The sequence below is a fragment of the Rousettus aegyptiacus genome, unplaced genomic scaffold (assembly GCF_014176215.1).
Source record: "Rousettus aegyptiacus isolate mRouAeg1 unplaced genomic scaffold, mRouAeg1.p scaffold_m13_p_9, whole genome shotgun sequence".
In the NCBI taxonomy this organism is placed as follows: Eukaryota; Metazoa; Chordata; class Mammalia; order Chiroptera; family Pteropodidae; genus Rousettus; species Rousettus aegyptiacus.
The window spans coordinates 98,308,994-98,332,796 of record NW_023416312.1 but is presented as its reverse complement, the minus strand read 5'-3'; the positions used below and the strand labels follow the sequence as shown (position 1 = coordinate 98,332,796).

The 23,803-nt window shown below is 40.7% G+C and overlaps 1 protein-coding gene across 8 annotated transcripts in view; it reads left to right on the top strand.

Moving 5' to 3' along the window:
* The window catches only part of CD99L2 (CD99 molecule like 2), a 112,072-nt gene that overhangs the window by 47,088 nt on the left and 41,181 nt on the right, over positions 1–23,803 (top strand). For 4 of the 8 annotated variants that reach the window (XM_016123667.2, XM_016123665.2, XM_016123666.2 and 1 more), the window contains exons 3-6: positions 8,928–8,996; positions 9,113–9,196; positions 21,626–21,694; positions 21,812–21,895. In XM_016123667.2, the coding sequence (XP_015979153.1) occupies positions 8,928–8,996; positions 9,113–9,196; positions 21,626–21,694; positions 21,812–21,895 (306 nt within the window). The remainder of the gene's footprint in view (positions 1–8,927; positions 8,997–9,112; positions 9,197–21,625; positions 21,695–21,811; positions 21,896–23,803) is intronic. The other 4 variants (XM_016123668.2, XM_016123669.2, XM_036226395.1 and 1 more) reach the window with 3 other exon arrangements.

Below are 23,803 nucleotides of genomic sequence, written 5' to 3'. Positions count from 1 at the left end.
GCTTATTGCTTATTATACATTTCGCTGATTATACTAAGATGGAATGCCATTTCATATATTTATCAGCTGTTTGTGTTTTCCTCTTTGGTGAACTATCTTTTCTTATCCTTTCTGGGTTGCTTGGCTTTTTTTTATGGGTTTGTGGGATTCTTTTGTATATTCTGGATTGAGAAAGGCAAGACCTCTGGAGCAAGATTTCCTGCGTCTGAACCTTGTCCTTACCACTTATTAACTGTCACCTTCACTGAGTCACCTTACTTCTCTGCTCCTCAGTGGCCTCATCTTTTACATGAAGTTAATAATAAACCTTACCTCCTAGGATGATTGTGAGGATTAAATGACCCGGCCCATGCGAAGTGCTTAGCACAGGACTTGGTAGAAGGCAGGTGCTTGGTCATTATCGTTATTCTTTGACTGACTTGATTGGGAGGACTGGGTCTCCAGTGTAAGAGTCAAGCCGAGGAATGTTCACCTACTTAAGTCGCTCAACAGACTCAATGCAATTCTTGTCAAAATCCCACCAGAATTTTTCAGAAATGGACAAGCTGATCCTAAAATTCATGTAGAAATTCAGAGGGCCCAGAAAACAAACAAACAAAATCTTGCAAAAGAAGAAAAAGTTGGAGGACTCGCACTTCTCAATCTCAGAACATACTACAAATGTGCAATAATCAAGGTAGTGTGGTTTTGGCATAAAGATAGGTATATAAAGCCCAGTGGGATAGAATCGAGAGTCTAGAAATAAACTCTCAATTCTATGGCTTTTGACAAAGGCATCAAGACTATTCAATTGGGGAAAGAATAGTCTCTTCAATAAATGATGCTGGGGCAACTGGAAAGCTATGTGCAAAAGAATGAAGTTGGACCCCTGCCTCACACCTTATACAAAAATTAATTCAAAATAGATCATGTACCTAAAACTATAAATCTCTTAGAAGTTCATTTTTATGTACAGTGTGCGGGAATATCTTAGGGTGTTCTCAGGTGTTTGCTGAGCATGGACACTGTCCTGTACACACAGGTGGCCTTTTAGATTTCTAGGGAAATAAATATACTTAATTTATAAGCAACTATGACTTTAATGAAATTGTTCATCTCCAAAAATAAATATGACCTAACACAAACAAAAAAAAACTTGTTAAGTAAAAACAGACCCTCAAGTAATATGTTAATTTCCTGATGGAGGACTTTTAACTATTTACATCACCTTTTCAGTCCTGCGCATGACCCTCTGATCTCATCAGCACCCATAAGACAGTGTGTCTGGGACCCAGAGGCCACTGGCGCATGATGTCTTTGGTTGAATGACATCCTTCAAGACCATGTCACTCTGCCATCCTTTTTTTTCAATTTTAGCTTGTTTCATGCAACTGAAGTCTAAAAGAGATAGGCCTATCTCTCATTGGCTCAGTTATTTTTCCAGTAGAGAATGTTGTTCTTTGTATATTATACATTTCTTGTTTAAAGAATCTCTGAACAACCTAGGTCAGGCTATTGTAAATGACCTTCATCCATTCAACAATGTTTATTGAGTGCTTGCTTGCCGCCAGACTCTATTCCAGGCGTAGGGTATACCACGTGGACTAGGTCAGTGACTCCATGAAGTTATTCTCTCTGGAAGGACACAGTACATAAAATAATTTTAGATATTTTACAAAAAATACAACAGGAGGATGGGACATGGTGTAAGGGGTGACTGTGTCAGATAAAGTGGTAAAGGCCTCTCTGATGAAAGATGATGTGCAAGGAACCAGGAAAGACCCTTTGAGGTCAAGGAATTAGGTATACGAACGCTGTGGAAGAAAAGAACTGGGTTAGCTCTAGGGCCTGGAAGGTGGCCTGTGTGGCTAGAAGTGTGAAGAATGTTAGAGAAAAGACAGAAATGGGCAGTGGCTGGGTCATATAGGGTCTCCTAATGCATGGTGACACTGTGTTCTAAATGATAGCGAAAGCTCCTGGAGGATTTTTTTAAACAGCTTTATCAAGGTGTAATTCACATACCATACAATTTACCCATTTAAATTATACAATTCGTTGGTTTTTAGCATATTCACAGGGTTGTACAGCCATCACCACAGTCAATTTTAGAACAACTGGTCAGGTTCTCAAAAAGAAACACTGCACCCTTTACTTACCACTCCCCAGTCCCTGACTCTTCCTTTTCCCCAAAACCCCTGGCACCCACTGATCTCCCTTCTGTCTTTGTGGAGTTGCCTATTCTAGTCATTTCTATCAATGGAGTCATATATCATGTGGTCTTTGGTTTCTTTGACTTAGCATAACATTTCCAAGGTTTATCCATGTTATTTTCAAAATTTTTTCCTCCTCCTTTTCCTTTACTTTCTCCTTCCCTCTGTCTCTCTTTCCCTCTCCATTTCTTTTCTCCTCCCTTCCCCCTCCCTCCCGCCATCGCTTCCTTTTCTCTGTGTATTCATCCCACAGGAGAACACACTTCTGCCCTTGCCGAATAAAGCTGCTCACAAATGGGAAATTCCCATTTTCTTGGAATGCCATGGACACCAATGGTTCACCGTTTTGTTGTAGCATATATTATAAAGACTCACTCATGGTAGTAGTGCCATATTGCCGGCAGCGTTTGCTGGGCAGCAAAGGATCCTTTCGAAGTCTGTCATTTTGAGAAAGGCTTCACAGAAATAAGGTTTCTTTATTTTAGGAGCTCACTGCTTTGAGGAAGTTGACCTATTCTAATTCCTTGATAAGTAGCTAGACTTCCCTCATCTCAATTATGGACGATAATAAATCCCATTTAAAGACTAATGACAAGAAAAATCTGCAGTTAATATTATCTTACAAAGTGCACAAACTTAAGCTCACATTCAACAGTACCGCAGGCTCAGACTCTGACAGAGCAGCTGGCTCCACATGTGTGTAAGGAGCGCCCTCTCCTGAAATGGCACCTGCAGGTCTTCAGAAAAACCAGGCTCCTCCATGAATGGTGCATAATAGGGAAGAACTTCCCAGGGATGGAGATGCAGATCGAACAGAATTGAGAGTCTGAAAATAAACCCTTACAATCTAAGGCCAGTTGATTTTTTTTAAGACGCAAAAGCAAATATTTTTACACAAGAGCTGTTTGAGTCCTACATATTTGAAGCTAACGTGACATAAGTAGCAATTGCTCTTCTGAAAGTTGCTCAGATAATGAATGGTTTAAGTAACATAATTTCCTTTCCCACCTATACACATCACTATAATATAGATATACATAAAGAGCCTCGTTTAGACAGGTAAACTGTACTTCGTTTTACAGGTGCAAAGTCAGATGGAAATTATAGACATAAAATCATCTCTAAACTGATGAGCCAGATAAAATATAGTGACAGCAGGCTATCACATGTGGTTCTCTTACTGTAAAAACGCATCCCGTGGTGTAGTCTTCATATTGAGGTATGCATTAGTGTACTCAGAGCCTTCCCAGAGAGTAAACATGATGCTTTCGAGGGAAAGACTTTCCATGGTCCCAACTTACAGGTATACTTTTTACTAAAACTGAATTGTGGTAGGATGTACATGCAATTGTGGTGACGGTCTCCTTTCCCGCCCCTTCCTCTTTGTAAGAAAAAAGAAAATGAAGTAAAAGTCACATAACATTAAGCAGCTTCTCATTTCCCCCTCCCCCTAGTCTGAGACAATGCCACTCTACTTTCTATAGCAATTGATTTATCTATTCCAGACAGTTCATGTAAATAGTATCATGGTTTGACGCCTGTGGAAAATAGTTTGGCCGAACCATTTTACATTTTCACCAGCAACGTATGAGGATTCCAGTTTCTCCACATCCTGGCCAGCTTATTTTCCTTCCCTCCCCCACCCCCAAAACTTTGTGCCCTTTGACTAACACCTTCCCCATGTCCCTTTCTCCTCAGTCCCTGGTAACCACCATTCTACTCACTGATTGTATGAATCTGACTATTTTGGATTCCTCATAAAAGTGGGATCATGCTTTATCTGTCCTTTCACTGGAGACCTAGTATAATGTCTTCCAGGTCCATCCATGTTGTTGCAAATGGCAGGATTTCCTCTTTTTTATAAGGCTGAATGATATTCCATTGTATGTATTACCACATTTCATTATCTGCTTATCCATTCATGGACACTTGGGTTTCTGTATCGTGGCTATTGAGACTAAAGCTGCAATGTACATATAAGTGCAGATAGCTCTTCGAGATCCTGATTTCATTTCTTTTGGGTATATACCCAGATGTGAGATTGCTGGCTCAAATGGTAGTACTATTTTTCATTTTTTAAGGATCCTCCATTCTGTTTTTCATAGATCCTGTTGAGTTGTAGGATTTCCTTACATATTTTGGATATTGACCCCATATTCAGGTACATGAGTTGCAAATATTTTCTCATTTTGTGAGTTGTCTTTTCGTTTCGTGGATTGTTTCCTTTGCTGTCCAAAAGATTGTTAGTTTGATATAGTCTCACTTGTATATTTTTGCTTTTTTGCTTATGCTTTGGTATCATTTCCAAGAAATCATCGCCAAGTCTAATGTCAAAGTTTTTTCATGTGTTCTGAAAGTTTTGTTTCTGGTTTTACGTTTTGTTTTAATTGTAGCCATCCTAGTGGCATGAAATGGAACCCCACTGTGGTTTTAATTTGCATTTTTCTGATGACTTAAGATATCTTTATACATTGCGGATGCTACACCTTTATCAGATAGGATTTACAAATGTTTTCTCATTTTGTAGGTTCCTTTCAGGTTCTTGAAAATGTACATAGATGCACAGAGGTTTTAAATTTTGATGGAGTTTATCTTTTTTTCTTCCATTGCTCATGTTTTTGGTGCCATGTCTAAAAATATGTTGCCAAATCAACGGTCATGAAGACTTTCCCCTTTGATTTTTTCTGAGAGTTTTATGGTTTTAGTTCTTACATTTAGGTCTTTGATCCATCTTGGGGTAATTTTAGTATATGGTGTGAGATAGGGGTCCAAATTCATTCTTTCTTTAAATTTTATTTCTTAGGATTTTATCTTATTATTAGTTTCAAGTATACAGTGCATTAGACATTTATATAGTTTATAAAATTATGCCCTTAATTTCTCTTTCTCTCCTCTGGCTCTCCACCCAGCCATTGCATTAATGCTGACTGCATTCCCTATGCTGTGCCCCCATCCTGGTGACCATCCACCAACTATTTGGACTTCTTTAACCCTTCACCTCATTCTCCCAGCTCCCCAAACCCCCCACCTCTGGTCATCACCAGATTGTCCTCTATATTTGTGAGTCTGGTTTTGATTAGTTTGGTTTTTTTCCCTTAGATTCTGCATATAAGTGATATCATATGGTATTTATCTTTCTCCGTCTTACTTATTTCACTCAGCATAATACCCTCTAGTTCCATCCATGTCATTGCAAATGGTAGGATTTCATTTTTCTAAAGGCTGAATAATATTGCATTGTATATATGAAGCATAACTTCTTTATCCAATCATCTGTTGATGGGCATTTAGGTTGCTTCCATAGCTTGGCTATTGTGAATTGTGCTGCCATGAACATTGGGGTGCAGAGACCTTTATGAATGATTGCTTTGGTTTTCTTTGGATAACTACCCAGAAGTGCAGTTGCTGGGTCAAAATGTATATCCATTTTAAAGTTTTTGAGAAACCTCCAGACTGTTTTCCATAGTGTCTGCACCAATTTGTAATCTCACCAACAGTGTATGTGCAACCATTGTGATAATGCAGTGTAGGAAGTATAGTCTTTTCAATAAAGTTGCAGCAGTCAGATAGGCATATGCCAAACAGTTGATAACCATATGCCGTAACATGAATTCCAACCCTAATTTCACACCTTATTACAAAAATTAATTCAAAATGGATCATAGACCTATTGTATATAGGGGTGCATATATTTTCAAATTAGTGTTTTGGGTTTATTTGGATAAATACCCAGAAATGGAATTGCTGAGTCCTGTGGTAGTTCTATTTTTAATTTTTTGAGGAATCTCCATGCTGTTTTCCATAGTGGCCGCACCAATTTACAATACAACTAATAGTGCACAAGTATTTCCTTTCTCCACATCCTCACCAACACACATGGTTTTTGATTTATTGATGATGGCCATTCTGACAGGTGTGAAGTGACGTCACATTGTGGTTTTAATTTGCATTTCTTTGATGATTAGTGACCTTGAGCATCTTTTAATATGTCTTTTAGCCATCTATTTCGTTTTTGGAGAAATATCTATTCAGGTCTTCCGTCCATTTTTTAATTTTTTTGTTTCATGAATTCTTTATAAATTTTGTATATTAACCTCTTATCAGATATATCATAAGTGAATATCTCCTCCCATTCAGTAGGCTGTCTTTTCATTTCATTGATGGTTTCCTTTGCTGTGCAAAAACTTTTTAGTTTGATGTAGTCCTATTTGTTTTTTCTTTGTTTCCCTTGCCCAAAGAGATATGTCTGAAAAGAAATTACTATTAGCAATATTAGAGAGTTTACTGCCTATGTTTTCTTGTAGAAGTTTTATGGTTCCAGATCTTACATTTAAGTCTTTAATCTATTTTGAGTCTATTTTTGTGTATGGTTTAAAAAGGTAGACCAGTCGAGTGTTTTAATTATGAAATGATGTCGGCTTTTGTCAAAAGATTTTTCTACATCTGTTGAAATGATCATGCTTTATTTCCTCTTTCGTTCTATTAATATTGGATATTACAGTGATTGATTTTTTTCTTATTATTGAACTACTCTTGTATTCCTGGAATAAATCCCACTTGGTCATATTCTATAACCTTAATATGCTGCTGAATATGATTTGCTAGTATTTTGTTGAAGATTATGTATTTATATTAAAAGGGTTATAAGTCTGTAGTTACCTTGTGTTGGGCATGTCTGGTTTTGGTATTAAGGTACTGTTGGCCTCATGGAATGAGTTAGGAAGTCTTCCATACTCTGCTATTTTTTTCCAAGAGTATTAGAAAAATTGGTATTAATTTTTCTTTAAACGTTTGGTAGAAATTACCAAAAAAAGCCTTGTGGTTCTGTGGTTTTCTTTGTCGGATGTTTTTAAATTACTGATTCAATCTCTTGTTACAGATCTAGCCACATTTTCTGTTTTGAGTAATTTTCGGTAGTTTGTATCTTGATAGGAATTTGTTCATTTCATTTATGTTATCTAATTTATTATAATTTTCCATAGTATTCCATAATCTTTTCCATTTCCATCAGCTTGGTAGTAATAGGCTGTCTGTCATTCCTGAATTTAGTAATTTAGATCCTTTCATCTTAGTCTGTTGAAAGGTTGCCAATTTCGTTGAATCAACTTTTTGGTTTTGTTGACTTTATATTTTCTATTTCATTTCTGCTATACTCTTAATTTATTTTGCATGGTTTAGGTTTAGTTTTTTCCATTCCCTAGCTTCTTACTATGAAAGTTGGGCTTTTGATTTGAGATTTTTTTTTAATGTAGATGTTTACAGCTAGAAATTTACCCCAGAGCACTGAGTTCACAGTAACGCTTGAGATTTGTTATGTTATGCTTTCATTTTGATTCATCTCAAAGTGTTTTATAATTTTCCTTGTGATTTCTTCTTTGATATATTGGTTTTTAGGAATGTGTTTTTGAATTTTTACATAAATGTGAATTTCAAAATGCCTTTCTGTTAATGATTTCTATTTTCATTCCACTATGGTCAGAGAATGGAATTTGTATGATTTTGGTCTTCTTAAATATATTGAGATCTGTTTTGTAGCCTAGCATATGGTCTACCCTGGAGAATGTTTGTGTATACTTTAATAGAATGCATTTTCTATTATTAGGTGTTGTGTTCTATAGATGTCTGGTAGCTCTAGTCAGTTTATAGTGTTGTTCAAGTCTTATAGTTCCTTTTTGATTTTCTATAATTGAAAGAATGGTATTGAAATCGCCAGCATTCCTTTCAAATTGTATATTTTTCCCTTCAGTTTTGTCATTTTTTGTTTCATGTATTTTGGGACTTTGTTAGGTACATATGTGTTTAAAATTTATATTTTCCTGCTGGATTTATACTTTTGTCATTGTAAAATGTCACTCTTTGACTCATGTAACAACTTTTCTCTTAAAGTCTATTTTACCTGTCAGTGGTATAGCTGCTCCAGCTCTTTTACAGTTATTATTTGAATACTATAAGTGTATGTATCCTTTTACTTTCAATTTGTATTTTTACTTTTTTTTTCCTGAGTAGTCAGTAAATTATTAAGTGATTCCTGTATATTAAACTAAACCTATTTCATCTCTGCTTTTCCCATTACTTAAATTTTCTTTCCCTTTACTACTTCCAATAGTAGTAACAGTTAACCATAGTCTTCATGTTTAAGGAAAAAAAAAAACTCTTGGGAAAATTGTACACGGCATGCCATGTAATCAATGGGAAAGAGGTTCATATTTTTAGAGGAATTCTGGTTGAGCCAAAAGACCGAATATTTACGGTAGTTACCACATTGATATAAAACGCTCTCTTGGTGTTTATAAGACACTCTCATACTCTACCGGGACCATAGCCCACGTCCATCCCTGGGCAGTCGTGTCTGTGGTGATGCCAGGCCGATAGTGGTGGAATCCAGAACTTGAGCTCTTTAGGGTCACGCTCAAGCTCTGGTACTCACTGGACCGTGTGGTCACCTCCAGCAGATGTGGGCAGAGGCCCCAGCTCCAGTAATCACCACCCCCCACACACATGTAGGGCCACATCTCCCTCGGCACCCATCCGCTGAAGAGACGTGAGCAGAACTCATCACATTTAAACTTTCTACATCTCTTTGTCACCCTTCTCTAAATGATTCCTCAGAGGCCTTGGGGGGCCTCAGGGACCAAGACAAGGGTACTGTTCTCAAGATGTGACTTCCCGGAGCCACGAAGTGGCTGCCATGTTTCGTTACTAAACATGCTTCCTTTGCTGCCTCCCTGCCCCTTTTAGAGAAATGGGACTACACCACCACCACAACCAAGAGGCCGGGAACGACTAGAGCTCCGGCAAAGCCTGCAGGTAACATGCCGCTCTGAGGAGGGCAGTGAGGAAAGGCCCGTGAGCTCCCTCTGGGGCGGGTAGTGGCGAAAGGAGCTACCTGTAGTTTAACCAGTTGGTTTTCTCTTTTTTTGAAGGGAGTGATTTTGACTTGTCTGATGCCTTGGGTGATCGAAGTGACCAATATGATGGCCGCAGGAAACCAAGTGCAGGAGGAGGAGGTAAGTTGTAGCTTGTGGAAAATGCTGGCCAGGACCATGGCCCACTGGGCGGGTTGTAGCCCTTTAACTGCAATAGCCCCCAGCATAATAATCTCTAGGTCTATCCATGTCATTGTAAATGATAGTATTTCATTTTTTTAATATCTGGGTAACATTCCATCATGTATATGAGCCATAACTTCTTTATCTAGTCATTTGTTGATGGGCATTTAAGTTGCTCCCAAGGCTTGGCTATTGTAAATTGTGCTGCCGTGAACATAGGGGTGCATAGATCTTTACAAATTTTTGTTTTGGTTTTCTTTGGATAAACACCCAGAAGTACAATTGCTGGGTCAAAAGGTAGATCCATTTTTAATATTTTGAGAAACCTCCAGACTGTTTTCCATAGCGCCTGTACCCATTTGCAATCCCACCAACAGTGTATGAAGGTTCCCTTTTCTCCGCATCCTCGCCAGCACTTGTTGTTTGATTTATTGGCAATAGCCATTCCGACAGGTGTCACGTGATATCTCAATGTGGTTTTTAATTTGCCTTTCTCTGATGATTAGTGACCTTGAGCATCTTTTCATATGTCCATTGGCCATCTGTATTTTCTCTTTGGAGAAGTATCTGTTCAGGTCTTCTGCCCATTATTTAATTGGATTGTTTGTTCTTTTGTTGTTGAGTAGTATGACTTCTTTATATATTTTTGGATATTAACCTCTTATCAGATGTATCATTAACAAATATCTTCTCCCAATCACTTGGTTGCATTTTTTTTGGTGGTTTCTTTTGCCGTACAAAAACTTTTTAGTTTGATGTACTATCATTTGTTTATTTTTTCTTTTGTTTCCCTGGCCCAAGGAGATATATCTGAAAAGAAATTACTGTTATTAATATCAGAGGGTTTACTGCCTATGTTTTCTTCTAGAAATTTTATGGTTCTGGGTCTTACATTTAAGTCTTTAATCCATTTTGAGTATATCGGGTAAGAAGGTGGTCCAGTCTTTTTTGTTTACATTTACCCAGTTTTCCCAACACCATTTATTGAAGACTGTCTTTACACCATTGTATATTCCTGCCTGCTTTGTCACATATTAAGTGAATGTATAGGCATGGATTTATTTCTGGGTTCTCTATTGTGTTCCACTGATCAATGTATCCTTTTATGCCAGTGCCATGCTCTTTTGAATACTGTAGCCTTGTAGAATAGTTTGATATCAGGTAGTGCGATAACTTTGTTCTTCTTTCTCAAGATTGTCGTGGCTATACAGGGTCTTTTATGGTTCCATAAAATTTTAGGATTATTTTTCTAGTTCTCTTAAATATGCCATTGGAATCTTGATAGAGATTGCTTTGAATCTATAGATGGGTTTGGGTAGTATGACCATTTTAATGATGTCAATTCTCCTACCCATGGGCACAGTATATGCTTCCAATTATTTGTATCTTCTTCAATTTATTTTTTCAAAATGGTTTATAATTTTATGAGAACAGGTCTTTTACCTCCTTGGTTAATTTCATTCCAGGTATTTTATAATTTTAGATTCCATTGTAATTGGGATTGTTTTCTTAATTTCTTTTTCTGAAATTCGTCATCGGTATATAAAAATGCTATTGACTTCTGAATATTTATTTTGTAACCTGCTACTTTACTGAATTCATTGATCAGTTATAACAGTTTTTGGTGGAATCTTTAGGGTTCTCTATATATAATTTCAGGTCATCGGCAAATAATGAAAGTTTTACTTCTTCCTTTCCAATTCAGAGGACTTTTATTTCCCTTTCTTATCTTATTGCTGTGATTAATATATCCAGTACAATGTTGAAGAGGAGTGGTGAAAGTGGGCATCTTTGTTGTGTTCCTGATCTTAAGGAAAATGCTTTTAGCCTTTCCCCACTGAGTACGATGTTAGTTGTAGGTTTGTCATGTATGGCCTTTATTATGTTGAGATATGTTCCTTCTATTCCCAATTTGCCGAGAGTCTTTATCATAAATAGATGCTGGATGTTGTTGAATGCTTTTTCTGCATCTATTGATATGATCATATGGTTTTTATCTTTTGATTTGTTAATGTGGTGTATCACATTAATTGATTTGCAGATATTGAACCAACCTTGCATCCCAGGAATAAATCCAACTTGATCATGGTGCATGATATTTTTAATGTATTGCTGAATTCGGGTGGCTAATATTTTGTTAAGGATTTTTTAATCAATGTTCATAAGAGATATCAGCCTATAGTTTTCCTTTTTTGTAATGGTTTTGGAATAAAGGTAATGGAGGCCTCATAAAAGGAGTTAGCCTTCCCTCTTGTTGCATTTTTTGGAATAGTTTGAGAAGAATAGGTGTTAATTCTTCTTTGAATGTTTGGTAAAATTTGCCTATCAAGCCATCTGGTCCAGGACTTTTGTTTTTGATTACTGATTTGATTTCATTGGTGGTAATTGGTCAGTTCAGATTTTCTGTTCCTTCTTGACCCAGTCTTGGGAGATTGTATGTTTTTAGGAATGTGTCAGTTTCTTCCAGATTGTCTAATTTCTTGACATATAATTGCTCATAGTATTTTTTTTATGATCCTTCATATTTCTGTAAAGTCCACAGTTATTTCTCCTCGTTCATTTTGATTTTATTTGTTTGAGTCCTCTCTCTTTTTTCCTTGATGAGTCTGGCTAAGGGTCAATTTTGTTTATCCTTTCACAAAGAACCAGCTCTTGGTTTCATTAATGTATTATTTTTCTAGACTCTATTTTGTTTATCTCCACTGTGATTTTTATTGTTTCCTTTCTTCTTCTCACTTTGGGCTTTGTTTGCTGTTCATTTTCTAGTTCTTTTAAGTGTAAGATTAGATCACTTATTTGATCTTTTTCTTATTTCTTGATGTAGTCTTGTATTGCTATAAATTTTCCTCTTAGGACTGCTTTCACTGTCCTATAGATTTTGAGTCATTGTGTTTTCATTTTCATTTGTCTCTATCTTTCGATTTCTCCCTTGATCTCATTGTTAACCCATTCATTGTTTAGTAGCATGTTATTTAGACTCCATGTGTTCGTGTATTTTCCAGTTTTTTTCTTATAGTTAATTTCTAGTTTCATACCACTGTGATCAGAGAAGACAGTCAGTATGATTTCAGTCTTTAATGTATTGATACTTGTTTTGTGTCCTAACATGTGGTCTATCCTGGAAAATGTTCCATGTGCACTTGAGAGGAATGTATATTTTGCTGCTTTGGGGTGAAATGCTCTGAAAATATCTATTAAATCCATCTGTTCTAGTGTATCTTTTAGGTCCATTGTTTCCTTGTTGATTTTTTGTCTGGAAAATCTTTCCATTGGTCTCCTACTATGAGTGTATTACTGTTCTCTCCTTTTATGTTAGTCGATAATTGCTTTATGTTTGTAGGTGCTCCTATGTTGGGTGCATATATGCTTACTAGGGTTACGTCCTCTTGATTTATTGATCCCTTTATCATTATGTAACACCCTTTTTTGTCTCTTATGATAGCCTTTGTTTTCAAATCTATTTTATCTGACATAAGTATCACAACTCTGGATTTTTTTTCCATTTGCATGAAATGTGTTTTTCCATCCCTTTACTTTCAGTCTGAGTGTCATTTGATCTGAAGCAGGTCTCTCGTAGACAGCATAGGCATAGGTCTTGTTTTCTTATTCATTCAGCTACCCTATGTCTTTTGATTGGAGCATTCAATTCGTTTACATTTATAGTGATTACTGATAGGTACAGAGTTAATGCCATTTTGTTCACATTTGTTATTTCTATTTTCTTTTTTAACATCTTCTCTTTTTACAGAAGACCCTTTAACATTTCTTGTAATACTGGCTTGTTGGTGATGAATTCCTTAAGCTTTTTCCTGTCTGGGAAGCTCTTTATCTATCTCACCTTCCATTTTAATTGAAAGCCTTGCTGGGAAGAGTATTCGTGGTTGTAGAATCTTGTTTTTCATTACTTTGAATATTTCTTGCCAGTCCTTTCTGGCCTGCAAAGTTTCCATTGAAAAATCAGCAGACATTCTTATGGGGGTACCCTTGTAAGTAACTGGCTTCCTTTTTCTTGCTGCTTTTAAGATTTTTTGTCTTTGACCTTTGGCGTTTTAATAATGTGTCTTGGTGTGGGTCTGTTTGAATTCTTCTTGTTTGGGACTCTTTCTCCTTCCTGAACTTGTATGTCTAATTCCTTTGCCAGCTTAGGGAAGTTTTCTGTCCTTATTTCTTCAAATAGATTCTCAATCCCTTACTTTCTCTCTCCTCCCTCAGGTACTCCTATGATCTGGATATTTTTATGTTTCATGTTGTTCTAGAGGTCTCTTAAACTATTGATTATCCCCCGTCCCTGACCTAGGGCAGTTTTATCAGAGGGACCAGTGATCCTCCAGGCCTGTCACTGCCTGTCAATTGCCCGTAAGTCTCTGAAACTGGAAGGGCCTCTGGGTGATAAGCATCTTGGGTGGTGCAGGGCGCCTGGGAGTCTCCTGGGTCTATGGAGTAAACTTCCCCCTGCCACTGCAGTGCCAGTTTACATACCAGCGCTGTCTCTGTGGCTCCTGTACAAGTTTCCAATTGTTGCAGGGTCAGCTGCTGCCCGCCTTGGGCCTAAACACGCTACTCCAGGTCAGGGGCCTATCAATGTGCGGCAGGCACTTTGTGGTATTGGATGGGGCAGGATTTCAGGGTGTCCAGGGCCGTCAGACCAGTAGCCTCAGTTTTCTGCAATTTCTGTATCTGTACTTTCCCATAGTAGTCACATATCACAGGGAGACAAGCTGCTGTCTGGGATGGTCCCACAGACCCCAGGGATTCCCCCCACACGATAATGCAACTCTTGTAGGTAGCAGAGGTCTGCCTGCAACTGATTTTCTTGTAGTGCCCGCCCTGTGCTAGCTAAAGTTTGTTGCCTTTGTGGATTGGGGGGAAGGGGTAGGGCTATGGCAGTTCACTGTCAGTGGCCCACCTGGGGCAATTTGTGGGTAGGATGGGGCAGGGTCTCAGAAAGATAATGGCAGTGGGATCAATGTAGCCTCAGTCTTGCTGCAACTTCGGTATGTATTTGCACGGTCCTGTAGAAGTCCCAGATCAGCTTCTGTCTGGCACAGGCCCACAGACCCCCGAGATCTGCCCAAGTTCATGTTGGCAGCAGTGATCTGCCTGAATGTCTGGCCCTGAGGCGGCGCAGGGTGTGGCCGCCATCCAGCAACAATAGTCCTGGGCCATCTGCAGGTCAGTTAGGGCGGCCGATCCCCTCTGGCCAGCATCCTGATGGCCCTGCGGGAGGGGTCTGCACAGTCAAGCAGGTGCCGTCTGCAGATTGCCCCGTAGGGGGCCGGACTAAGGCACAATGGTGGCTGCCGGTTCAGCCCTGGTTCTGGCGCCTGGTGATGCAGACTTCCTCGGTACGGATCCCGCGAGCCTCTGACCCTCCGCGGTGTCTGGGTGAGTGTCCGCAGGTCAGAGACCCTGTGCGCGGGTCCTTCAAAGGGGTGTCTAGGGCTTCAGTCCCCTTCTATCTCACCCAGGTGGCCAGAATGCCCTCTGGGTTTTACAGTCAGAGTTACTTGAATTTCCTCTCTCCTGGGCTAGTGGAGCCCTCAGATGAGGCCAGGATCCCCCTCTCCTTCAGGGGAGCCTCTGCAGCCTCGCTCTCCCTCCCAGTGATCCTCCTCCCACGGGTGCCGGTCGAGCTCAATTCATGACTTTGCCCCTCCCACCGGCTTCGATGTGACTCCTTTATATCATCAGACGTACATGTTGCCATCAGCTGGACTTCAGGTGATTCTCCACGTTGATTATTTTATAATTTGGTTGTAATTTCAATGCGGACCTGGGAGGAGGCGAACCCCGCTTTCACCTAGTCCGCCATCTTCCTCCCCCCTCCCCCTTGTATATCTTCTTTGAAGACGTGTTTATTCAGGTCCTTTGCCCATTTTAAAATTTCATTGTTTAATGTTGAGTTGTAATAATACTTTATATAGTCTAGGTTTTAATCTCTTATTGGATATGTGATTTACACATATATTCTGTCATTCTGTGCATTGTCTTTTCACTCTCTTGATAGTGTCCTTTGCGCAAAAGTTTTCATCTTGACAAAGGCCCATTTTTCAGTTTATGTGTGCTTTTGATGTTATATCCAAGAAATTGTCACCAAATTCAGTGTCGTAAAGATTTTCCCGTTTTTTTCCCTAAGAGTTTTATGGTTTTACCTCTTGTGTTTAGGTCTTTGATTTATTTCGAAACTAATTTTTATATATAGTGTTGTGGTACAATCCAGTCTAAGACCCACGGAGCCAAATGAGATGAATTGTGAGCCTTTATTAGCCGGCCTGTGACTGACTATATCACGCAGGGTTAGAGGAGATCTGCCCCAAGCTTCCAGAGGAGGTAGCTTATAAAGCCTAAAACCACATCAAACAAGAAAGCAGGTTTACAGAAGCAGAGGTTGGCCATTAGCATATCTTTGCACAAAATTTCTCCTAGAGCTACACCCTGGTTTACATTAAACAAGCAGATTATAGAAGCAGAAGTTGGCCATTTGAAAATTTTCCACCCTTAACATTCCCCACTGGTTTTCAGGGGAACTCAAATCATTGATTCGTCAACCTGGGGCGGTGGGTGGTGAGTTCTGAGAACCATGAGTTTTAATGCCCGCACCCTTTTTTGACATACGTAGTTAACCAATTAATTATACAAAGTCTAATTAATAACCCTAGAAATGCTAATATCAGGGGTCCTGCAATAGAGGAAAGCAGAGTAGTCAACCACGGGGACCAGTTAAACACGTTCTCATACCAAGATCCTGTCCTCCCGTGTCATTCTCTGTCGCTGAGCCTTTGTCTGACTAAAGCTAGGCTGTCTCTAATAATGCCTGAATGGTTAGCATAAAAACAGTAGGTTTCACCTAAAGCTATACAATTAAAGTAAGATCTGTGCTTTATGAATACATTAATCTTACATGTATGAATTAATACGCAAGATTCTTAGTTCATTTTACAGAGTCTGAAACTAAGCTGTTCAAAAGGTAAATTCCGATGCAGTAAAAGAATATATCAAAACAAACAAAAACTTAACATGATTTTATAAGGTGCGATCCCTTTACAGTAGGGGGTGCATCCTGTCCTTAACAGAGGGGAGGGAAGGAGGTTTACCCAGTTTTTGCCAGTTTTTAATTTGAACTTAAAGTTTTCTTTAAGGTCCTATTCATCTTTTCTACCTGTCCTGAGCTCTGAGGCCTGTAAATGCAATGTGACTTTCTAATTTCTAGATCTCTGGCTAAAGATTGGCTGGTCTGGGTGATGAACGCCGGGTCATTGTCAGACACCAGTGTTATGGGCAGGCCAAATCGAGGCACTATTTCTGAGACTAATTTCTTCGTTACTTACTACCTGAGCGGTCTCCTGCTTGGTGGGGAAGGCTTCAGTCCGTCCTGAACAATGAACACAAGCAAGTACTTGAATCCGAAGGCTCCCGGGCTGACCTCAGTGAAAATCCGACTCCCAGTGTTCCCCCAGTGCCCATCCACACAGATATGGCACCGGGCCGATACCCGTTTGGCCATTCGTTGCAGCCCCGGAATGTAATAGTCTCTTTTTAACAGTTTAATTAACTTGGTTCCTCCCAAGTGAGTTCTCTGGTGAACCTGGCTTATAAGGTCTTGGCTCCAGGCCTCCGGTGCTACAATGCGGCCGTCTGGGAGACTAACCCACCCAGTACATTCCCCTTTGTCTCCCAGTTTGTTGCATTGTTCAGCTTCTCCCGGAGTGTAGGTCGGGGTGTCCGTTAGTGCCCTGGGCGGTAGGGCCGGTGGAATGTCAGTTGGCCCCACTGGTTTTCTGGCAGCCTCCTTCGCTGTCTGTATAAGTGTTCACAGTCTTGTTTTCACCCCACCACAGAGCTTGAGTCACTGCTAATAGTTCAGCCCGCTGAGCTGGAGTGCCATGGCTTAGGGCTCGTGCCCAGATGACAGTCTCAGTGGTAACCACTGCAGTACCGGCATACCTGATTTGAGATGAAGCTATTCCCATCCGTAAATAGAGTAGCATCTGGATTCAGCCAAGGGCTGTCTGTCAGGTCCAGTCTGATGCAGGTGATGTTCTCTAGGACCTCAATGCAGTCGTGCAGGGTTTTGCAAGGGTCATCGTCAGGCAGTAGGATGGCTGGGTTGAGTGCAGCAGTTTTCAGGAACTGTATGTGAGGTGGATTGAGAAGCAGGACCTGATACTGGGTGATTCAAGCATTGGAAATCCACTGGTCCAGTGGACTGCAAAGCTCTTATGTCCACCAAGAAGTTCACAGGCTTGCCTCTGACCTGTAAAGTTACCCTGGGCTCCCAGGGGCTCGTAATGTAAGAGCTGTGACCTCCTCATTCTGCATCCTGGAGGAGAATGAGGGGGGCCTGTTCTTTTTCAGGGCACTCATTCTTTCAATGTCCCTTTTTCTCACAATATGCACACTGGTCCTTCTCTACCCCGACTCTCCTGGGTCCCTTGTTCACCCTGGGTGCCTGTTCTCGGCCTCTGCATTTTCCTCGCAGTCCCTTGGGCTGGGCTCCTTGCATGGTTGCAAGCAGGACCTTGGTCATCCTCTTAGTCTGCGCTATATCTACCTCATCTCTATTGTTGAATACTCGTCGGACTACCTTGACCAGCTCAGACAGGTTCTTTCCTTAAAATCTTTCCATCTTCTGCAGTTTTTTTTAATATCTGGGGCTGACTGACTGACAAAAGCTAAATTCACAGCCCTCCTATTATTATGGTCCTCTAGGTCAATAGGGGTGTATAACCGGTATGACTCTAAGAGTCGTTCCAGGAACGCCGCTGGTGACTCATCTTTAATTTGGATGAGCTCGCTTACCTTAGATAAGTTAGTGAGTCGGTGGGCGGCAGACCGGAGGCCCCGGAGCAGAAGCTGGTGATCCCGTCGAAGAGCCTCCTTACCTTGGTCAGTGTTGGGGTTCCAAGGCAGACGGGTGTTCAGGAGAACATGTTGGACATGGGCTGGATTGGTGGAAGGCTGCCCGTTGGGCTCTCATACCACTTTTGCAGCCTCCCTCAAGATTTGCTCTCACTCCCCTGAGGTAAACAGGACCTGGAGTTGTTGCTGACAGTCATCCCAGGTCGGCTGGTGGGTAAAGCCCTGAAGGGGGTAGGATGATTCGAGGAAGAAGCCTGACCCATGTTAGTAAAAACAAGCAAGATCCCCACAAAAGCCAAATAAGCAAGGGCTAGGATCAGCTTCTGACCTAGTGTCCAGTTGGACAGGGCCACGGAGGCCAGATCTAAGGAAAGAATTAAAATAGCACACATCGATATGTGGAATAAGCTCATGAAAAACAAGGCAATAAGAGGGTAATAGTACATTTTGACCAGTCTGAACAGACAGACACAATACAGACAAGACAAGAACAGTAACAGACCAAGGCAGACCAGTCCAGACAGACACAATATAGACAGACAAGACAAACTACAGGTAACATAAAACGCTAGTGCCCCCAAAAACCTGAAGTCAAGTCTGACGTCTCAAACCTTGACTGAACTAGGGAAGTATTGCTGTGTCCAGCCTTCCAATAGTTCCCCTTGGGGCCCACCAACAGACAGATACCCAGAAACCTGAATACCTGTATTGCAGTCTGACTCACTGGTGAAGCTGCTCCAGATGGCTCGTGCCCAATTGTTACAGAATTGAACCTTTTGTCCACCTGTCCTCCTGGGCGAGTCCGCCTGGTTTCCAGGGCTGAGGAACATCTCTCAGCAGCCATCCCCTGGACAGGGCAGGTCCTCACCCTAGGTGGCTGGGGTCGTGGGTCTTAGGAGATCTTCCCCTCTGGAGAGATCTCGATGGGGCCTCCAATGTAAGATCCACGGAGCCAATTGAGATGAATTGTGAGCCTTTATTAGCCAGCCTGCGACTGACTCTCTACCATGCAGGGTTAGAGGAGATCAATCATCCCTGAGCTTCCAGAGGTGGTAGCTTATAAAGCCTAAAACCACATCAAACAAGCAAGCAGGTTTACAGAAGCAGAGGTTGGCTATTAACATATCTTTGCACAGAATTTCTCCTAGAGCTCCGACCTGGTTTACATTAAACAAACAAACATTATAGAAGCAGAAGTTGGCCATTTGAAAATTCTCCACGCTTAACAATGGTACAAACTAGGGATCCAACTTCAGTATTTGGATATCCAGTTTCTTGGTCCCCTTGTCAAGAATCTGTTATGTGAGTTTATTTCTGGGCTCTCTGTTTAGTTCCATTGGTCTATATGTCTGTTCATATGGTAGTGGCACACTGTTTTGATTACTACAGCTTTGCGGTAAGTTTTGAAACCAAGAAGTGTGAGTCCTCAACTGTGTTCTTTTTCAGGGTCGTTTGTTTTTCTCTGTGCAAAGAAAAAAAGTCAGTAGGACTTTGGTAGAGATTTCATTGAATATATAGGTTGCTTTAGGTAGTATTGTCATTTTAATGATATTAGTCTTCCAATACTTGAACACAGGATTCAGTTGTGATAATCTGTGGGTTTTGAGAGATTGGTTCATTTCTCCTGTGTTGTCAAATACATGAGCATGAAGCTGTTCATAGTATTTTCGTGTTATCCTTTGAATTGTTTCAGGATCTGTAGTGATAGCCCCTGTTTCATTCCTTATGTCGGTATTTTCTCTTTTCTCCTTTTATATTTGTTACTATGGCTAGAGGTTTATCGATTTTAGTGACTTTTTGAAAAAACAAGCTGTTTCATTGATCTCTATTTCCTATTTTCAGTTTCATTGAATTCTTATTTCCTTCTGTCTGCCTCCTTTGGGTTTATTTTTCTAGTATCTAGCTTTTTTCTAGTATGTTGATTGAGGAACTTGGATTATTGATTTGAGGCCTCTCTTCATCTCTAATTTAACCCTTCCTACTCAGTACTGCTTTAGCTATAGCCCACATATTTTGATATGTTTTATTTCCATTTAGTTCTACATATTCTTTTAAATTTCCTTTGAGATTTTTCTCTTTGACCCTTGTTTTATTTGGAAGCATTTTCTTGTGTTCTCATCCTTCGTTTTCCCTCTCTCGTCCTCCCTCCCTCCCTTTCTCTCTCTCGCCCTTCTTCCTTCCCTCCCTCTCCCTCTCCCTCCCCCTCCACTTCGTTTGATTGCATTGTGATCAGAGACACCCCTCTATAATTTCAGTACTTTTAAATTTGTTGATGTTTGTTTTCTAGTTAGGATGTGATCTCTGATCCTCAATGTTTCAAAGGTGCTTAAATATTCTGCTGTGATTGAGTGGGGTGTTCATTATGCCTGTTACATCCTATTAGTTGGTTGTGTTGCTCAGTTCTTCAAGATCCTTGCTATGTTCTAATAGTCCTATCAGCTGCTGAGAGTGGAGTGTTGAAGTCCTCGACTGTAACTGTGGATTTGTTTCTCCTTCCAGCTCTATCAGTTTTAGCTTCATATATTCTGCAATTCTCTTGTGCAGTACGTAAACATTTAGGATTTTGTATTCTTAGTGGATTTATCTTTATTATTATGCAATATCCCCCTTTTATTTCTAGTGAGAACTGTCAGGTCATGTATTTTATTTTATCCTCTTTCTGGAATTTTCAGACTTATATTTTTCTGATTCACAGACAACCCAAGCCCCTATCAAAAAAAAAAAGTAATACATTGTAAATTACTTGGGCGATTGGAGGATTATATTATTGATCTGTAACACTCACTGAGGTTTTATTCTCATAAACATTGCTGTTTCTTTTCTGAATGCTCGCTGTACACAGCACTGCCTCTGCCTTTCCCTTACCTTAAATTTCCTTTCCTTCTCCTACCTCCAGTGGTAGGAAGTTATAGCACAGTCTTTAAATATAAGAATAGAAGCTATTAGAAATCTTTTGTCTGCCATGCATGTAATTCATGTCAAAGAGGTTCATATTTTTAGAGGAATCTGGTTGAGCTGAAAGACCGAATATTTACGGTAGTTACCACATTGACATAAAATGCTCTCTTGGTGTTTATAAGACACTCTCATACTCTACCGGGACCATAGCCCGCATCCATCCCTGGGCAGTCGTGTCTGTGATGATGTTGCCAGGCCGATAGTGGTGGAATCCAGAACTTGAGCTCTCGAGGGTCAAGCTCAAGCTCTGGTACTCACTGGACCACACAGTCACCTCCAGGAGATGTGGGCGGAAGCCCCAGCTCCAGTAATCACCACCCCCCACACACACGTAGGGCCACGTCTGCCTCGGCACCCATCCGCTGAAGAGACGTGAGCAGAACTCATCACATTTAAACCTTCTACATCCCTTTGTCACCCTTCTCTAAATGATTCCTCAGAGGCCTTGTGGGGGCCTCAGGGACCAAGACAAGGGTACTGTCCTCAAGATGCAACTTCCCGGAGCCACGAAGTGGCTGCAGTATTTTGTTACTAAACACGCTTCCTTTGCTGCCTCCCTGCCCCTTTTAGAGAAATGGGACTACACCACCACCACAACCAAGAGGCCGGGAACGACCAGAGCTCCTGCAAAGCCTCCAGGTAACATGTTGCTCTGAGGAGGGCAGTGAGGAAAGGCCCGTGAGCTCCCTCTGGGGCGGGTAGTGGCCAAGCGAGCTACCTGTAGTTTAACCAGTTGGTTTTCTCTTTTTTTTGAAGGGAGTGATTTTGACTTGGCTGATGCCTTGGATGATCGAAATGACCAATATGATGGCCGCAGGAAACCGAGTGCAGGAGGAGGAGGAAAGTGGTGGCTTAGAAAGCACTGGCCAGCACCATGGTCCCCCAGGCGGGTTGTAGTTCATTAAGTGCAACGGCCCCCAGAGCCCCTCCTGGCCTGGAGAACCTAAAACAGCAGTTCTCAACTTTTTAGTTTCAGGACTCCCAGAATTACTGAGAATCTCAAGGGATTTTGGTTGTGTGGGTCACATCTATCAATATTTATCATCTTTGAACTGAAAACTGAAAAAAAATTATTAAAAATGAGTAACAATAAACTCATACATGTTAACATAAAAAGCATATTTTTATGAGAAATGACTATGCTTGGCAAGACAAAAACAGTTTACTGAGAAGCTTTTTTTGTTCATTCGTGCAAACTTCTATGATGTCTATGTCGATGGGAGAGCTAGGCTCCCACCTCTGCTTCCGGATTAAGCTGCTGTGACATGTTGGAGTGGTCGAGGTCTGTGAACATCTGGCCTCATGTAGATACACAGCCAGAAATGGGCGGGATATTTTAGTAGACTTCTCAGATCACTGTGGGCATTCTTTAATCAGACAATAAAAACGCAACCGCTGGTGGTTTCTTCCAGATTAAGTGCAGTGCGGAATGTGAAACCATCTCAATGAAGTGCCCATTCTTGATTCCATTAAATCCCATAGGACTCTCTTGCGTGCGTGTACGCACGTTCTCTCCCCCCGCCCCCAGCTGCCTGCACACGCTCATCTGCGTCACATGGCAGATACACAGCTAAATGGAGTGAGAAGGTGGTTGGGGGTTTAAGATATGGAAAAAATTAATCACCAGACAAGCTGCCCAAACATGGCCTCCTACTGTGGAACAGATCTGTCCCTTACCTTCCTTCCTTGATCCAAAGAAGCCTGCTCCTAGCAAGGCAGGGACCGGGAAGCCCCATTTTCCAATCTGTTCCCTTCCTGGGAGTTTGGGAAATGTTGTATAGTTCTCAGGCTTTCAAGATATAGAAGACAGTATGGAGAAGGGAAGGATATTACAGCCTTCTGGGGCAACTAAGGCAGCAGTGCGCTGAGCATTGAGGCTGCGTTGATGAAGTGAGAGGAAGTGAGCAGCATCATACTTGGTGCAGAAGCTGGCCAGGAGGCGGCCGCCAGCTTTGGGAGTACTTTCAATGGAACTATTACCCATTTGCGGTTTTATACATTACACATCGGTCATTTGTAAGATATTGGTGCCCTGAGGACTCTTAAACTTCCAGATAACCCATTTCATTATGCAGCACCCAAAATTCACATCCGTTAATATCACCATGCATCTCAGAAAAAGTCTCTAACTACTGGGAAGCTTTTAGGCTTACAGTGGTAGATATACATTTTTTTTAATTATAATTTTTGTTGAAATCTTAGTATTGACAACAAATACTGCCAGTGGTTTTAAGCGAAGCTTCATTTCATTCACTTTCAAGAAAATATCAGCCAAATATTTAAGCCTCCACAACCATAGTTTGCCCATCATTCTTTTCCATAAAAATGGAATTTTAAAAACACAAAACAGAACTGGAAAAGTCACACAAGGGCTTTTTTGGGTCAACTATACTTTGAGTGCAACAGAAATGCTTTAAGCCTACTTTCATTTCATCACGCAGTATTAAAAGATGTGTTCTCAATGGTTGAGCTGTAATGAATTTAGTCACTGGTTCCTTGTATATTCTATTGCTGCATAACAAACGATCCCAAACTTAGTCAAGATGACAACCATTTATTATCTCTCAGTTTCCTGGGGTGGGGAGTTCAGGAACAGCTAAGCTGAATTTTCTGTTCAGGGCTTCATAGAACTGCAATCAAGGTGTCAACTACATCTGGGGTGTCATCTGGGGTTGGGTTCTCTTCCAAGATCGTGTAGTTTTTGGCAGATACATCTCCTTGCAGTTGTAGAACTTAGTGGCTGTTCGC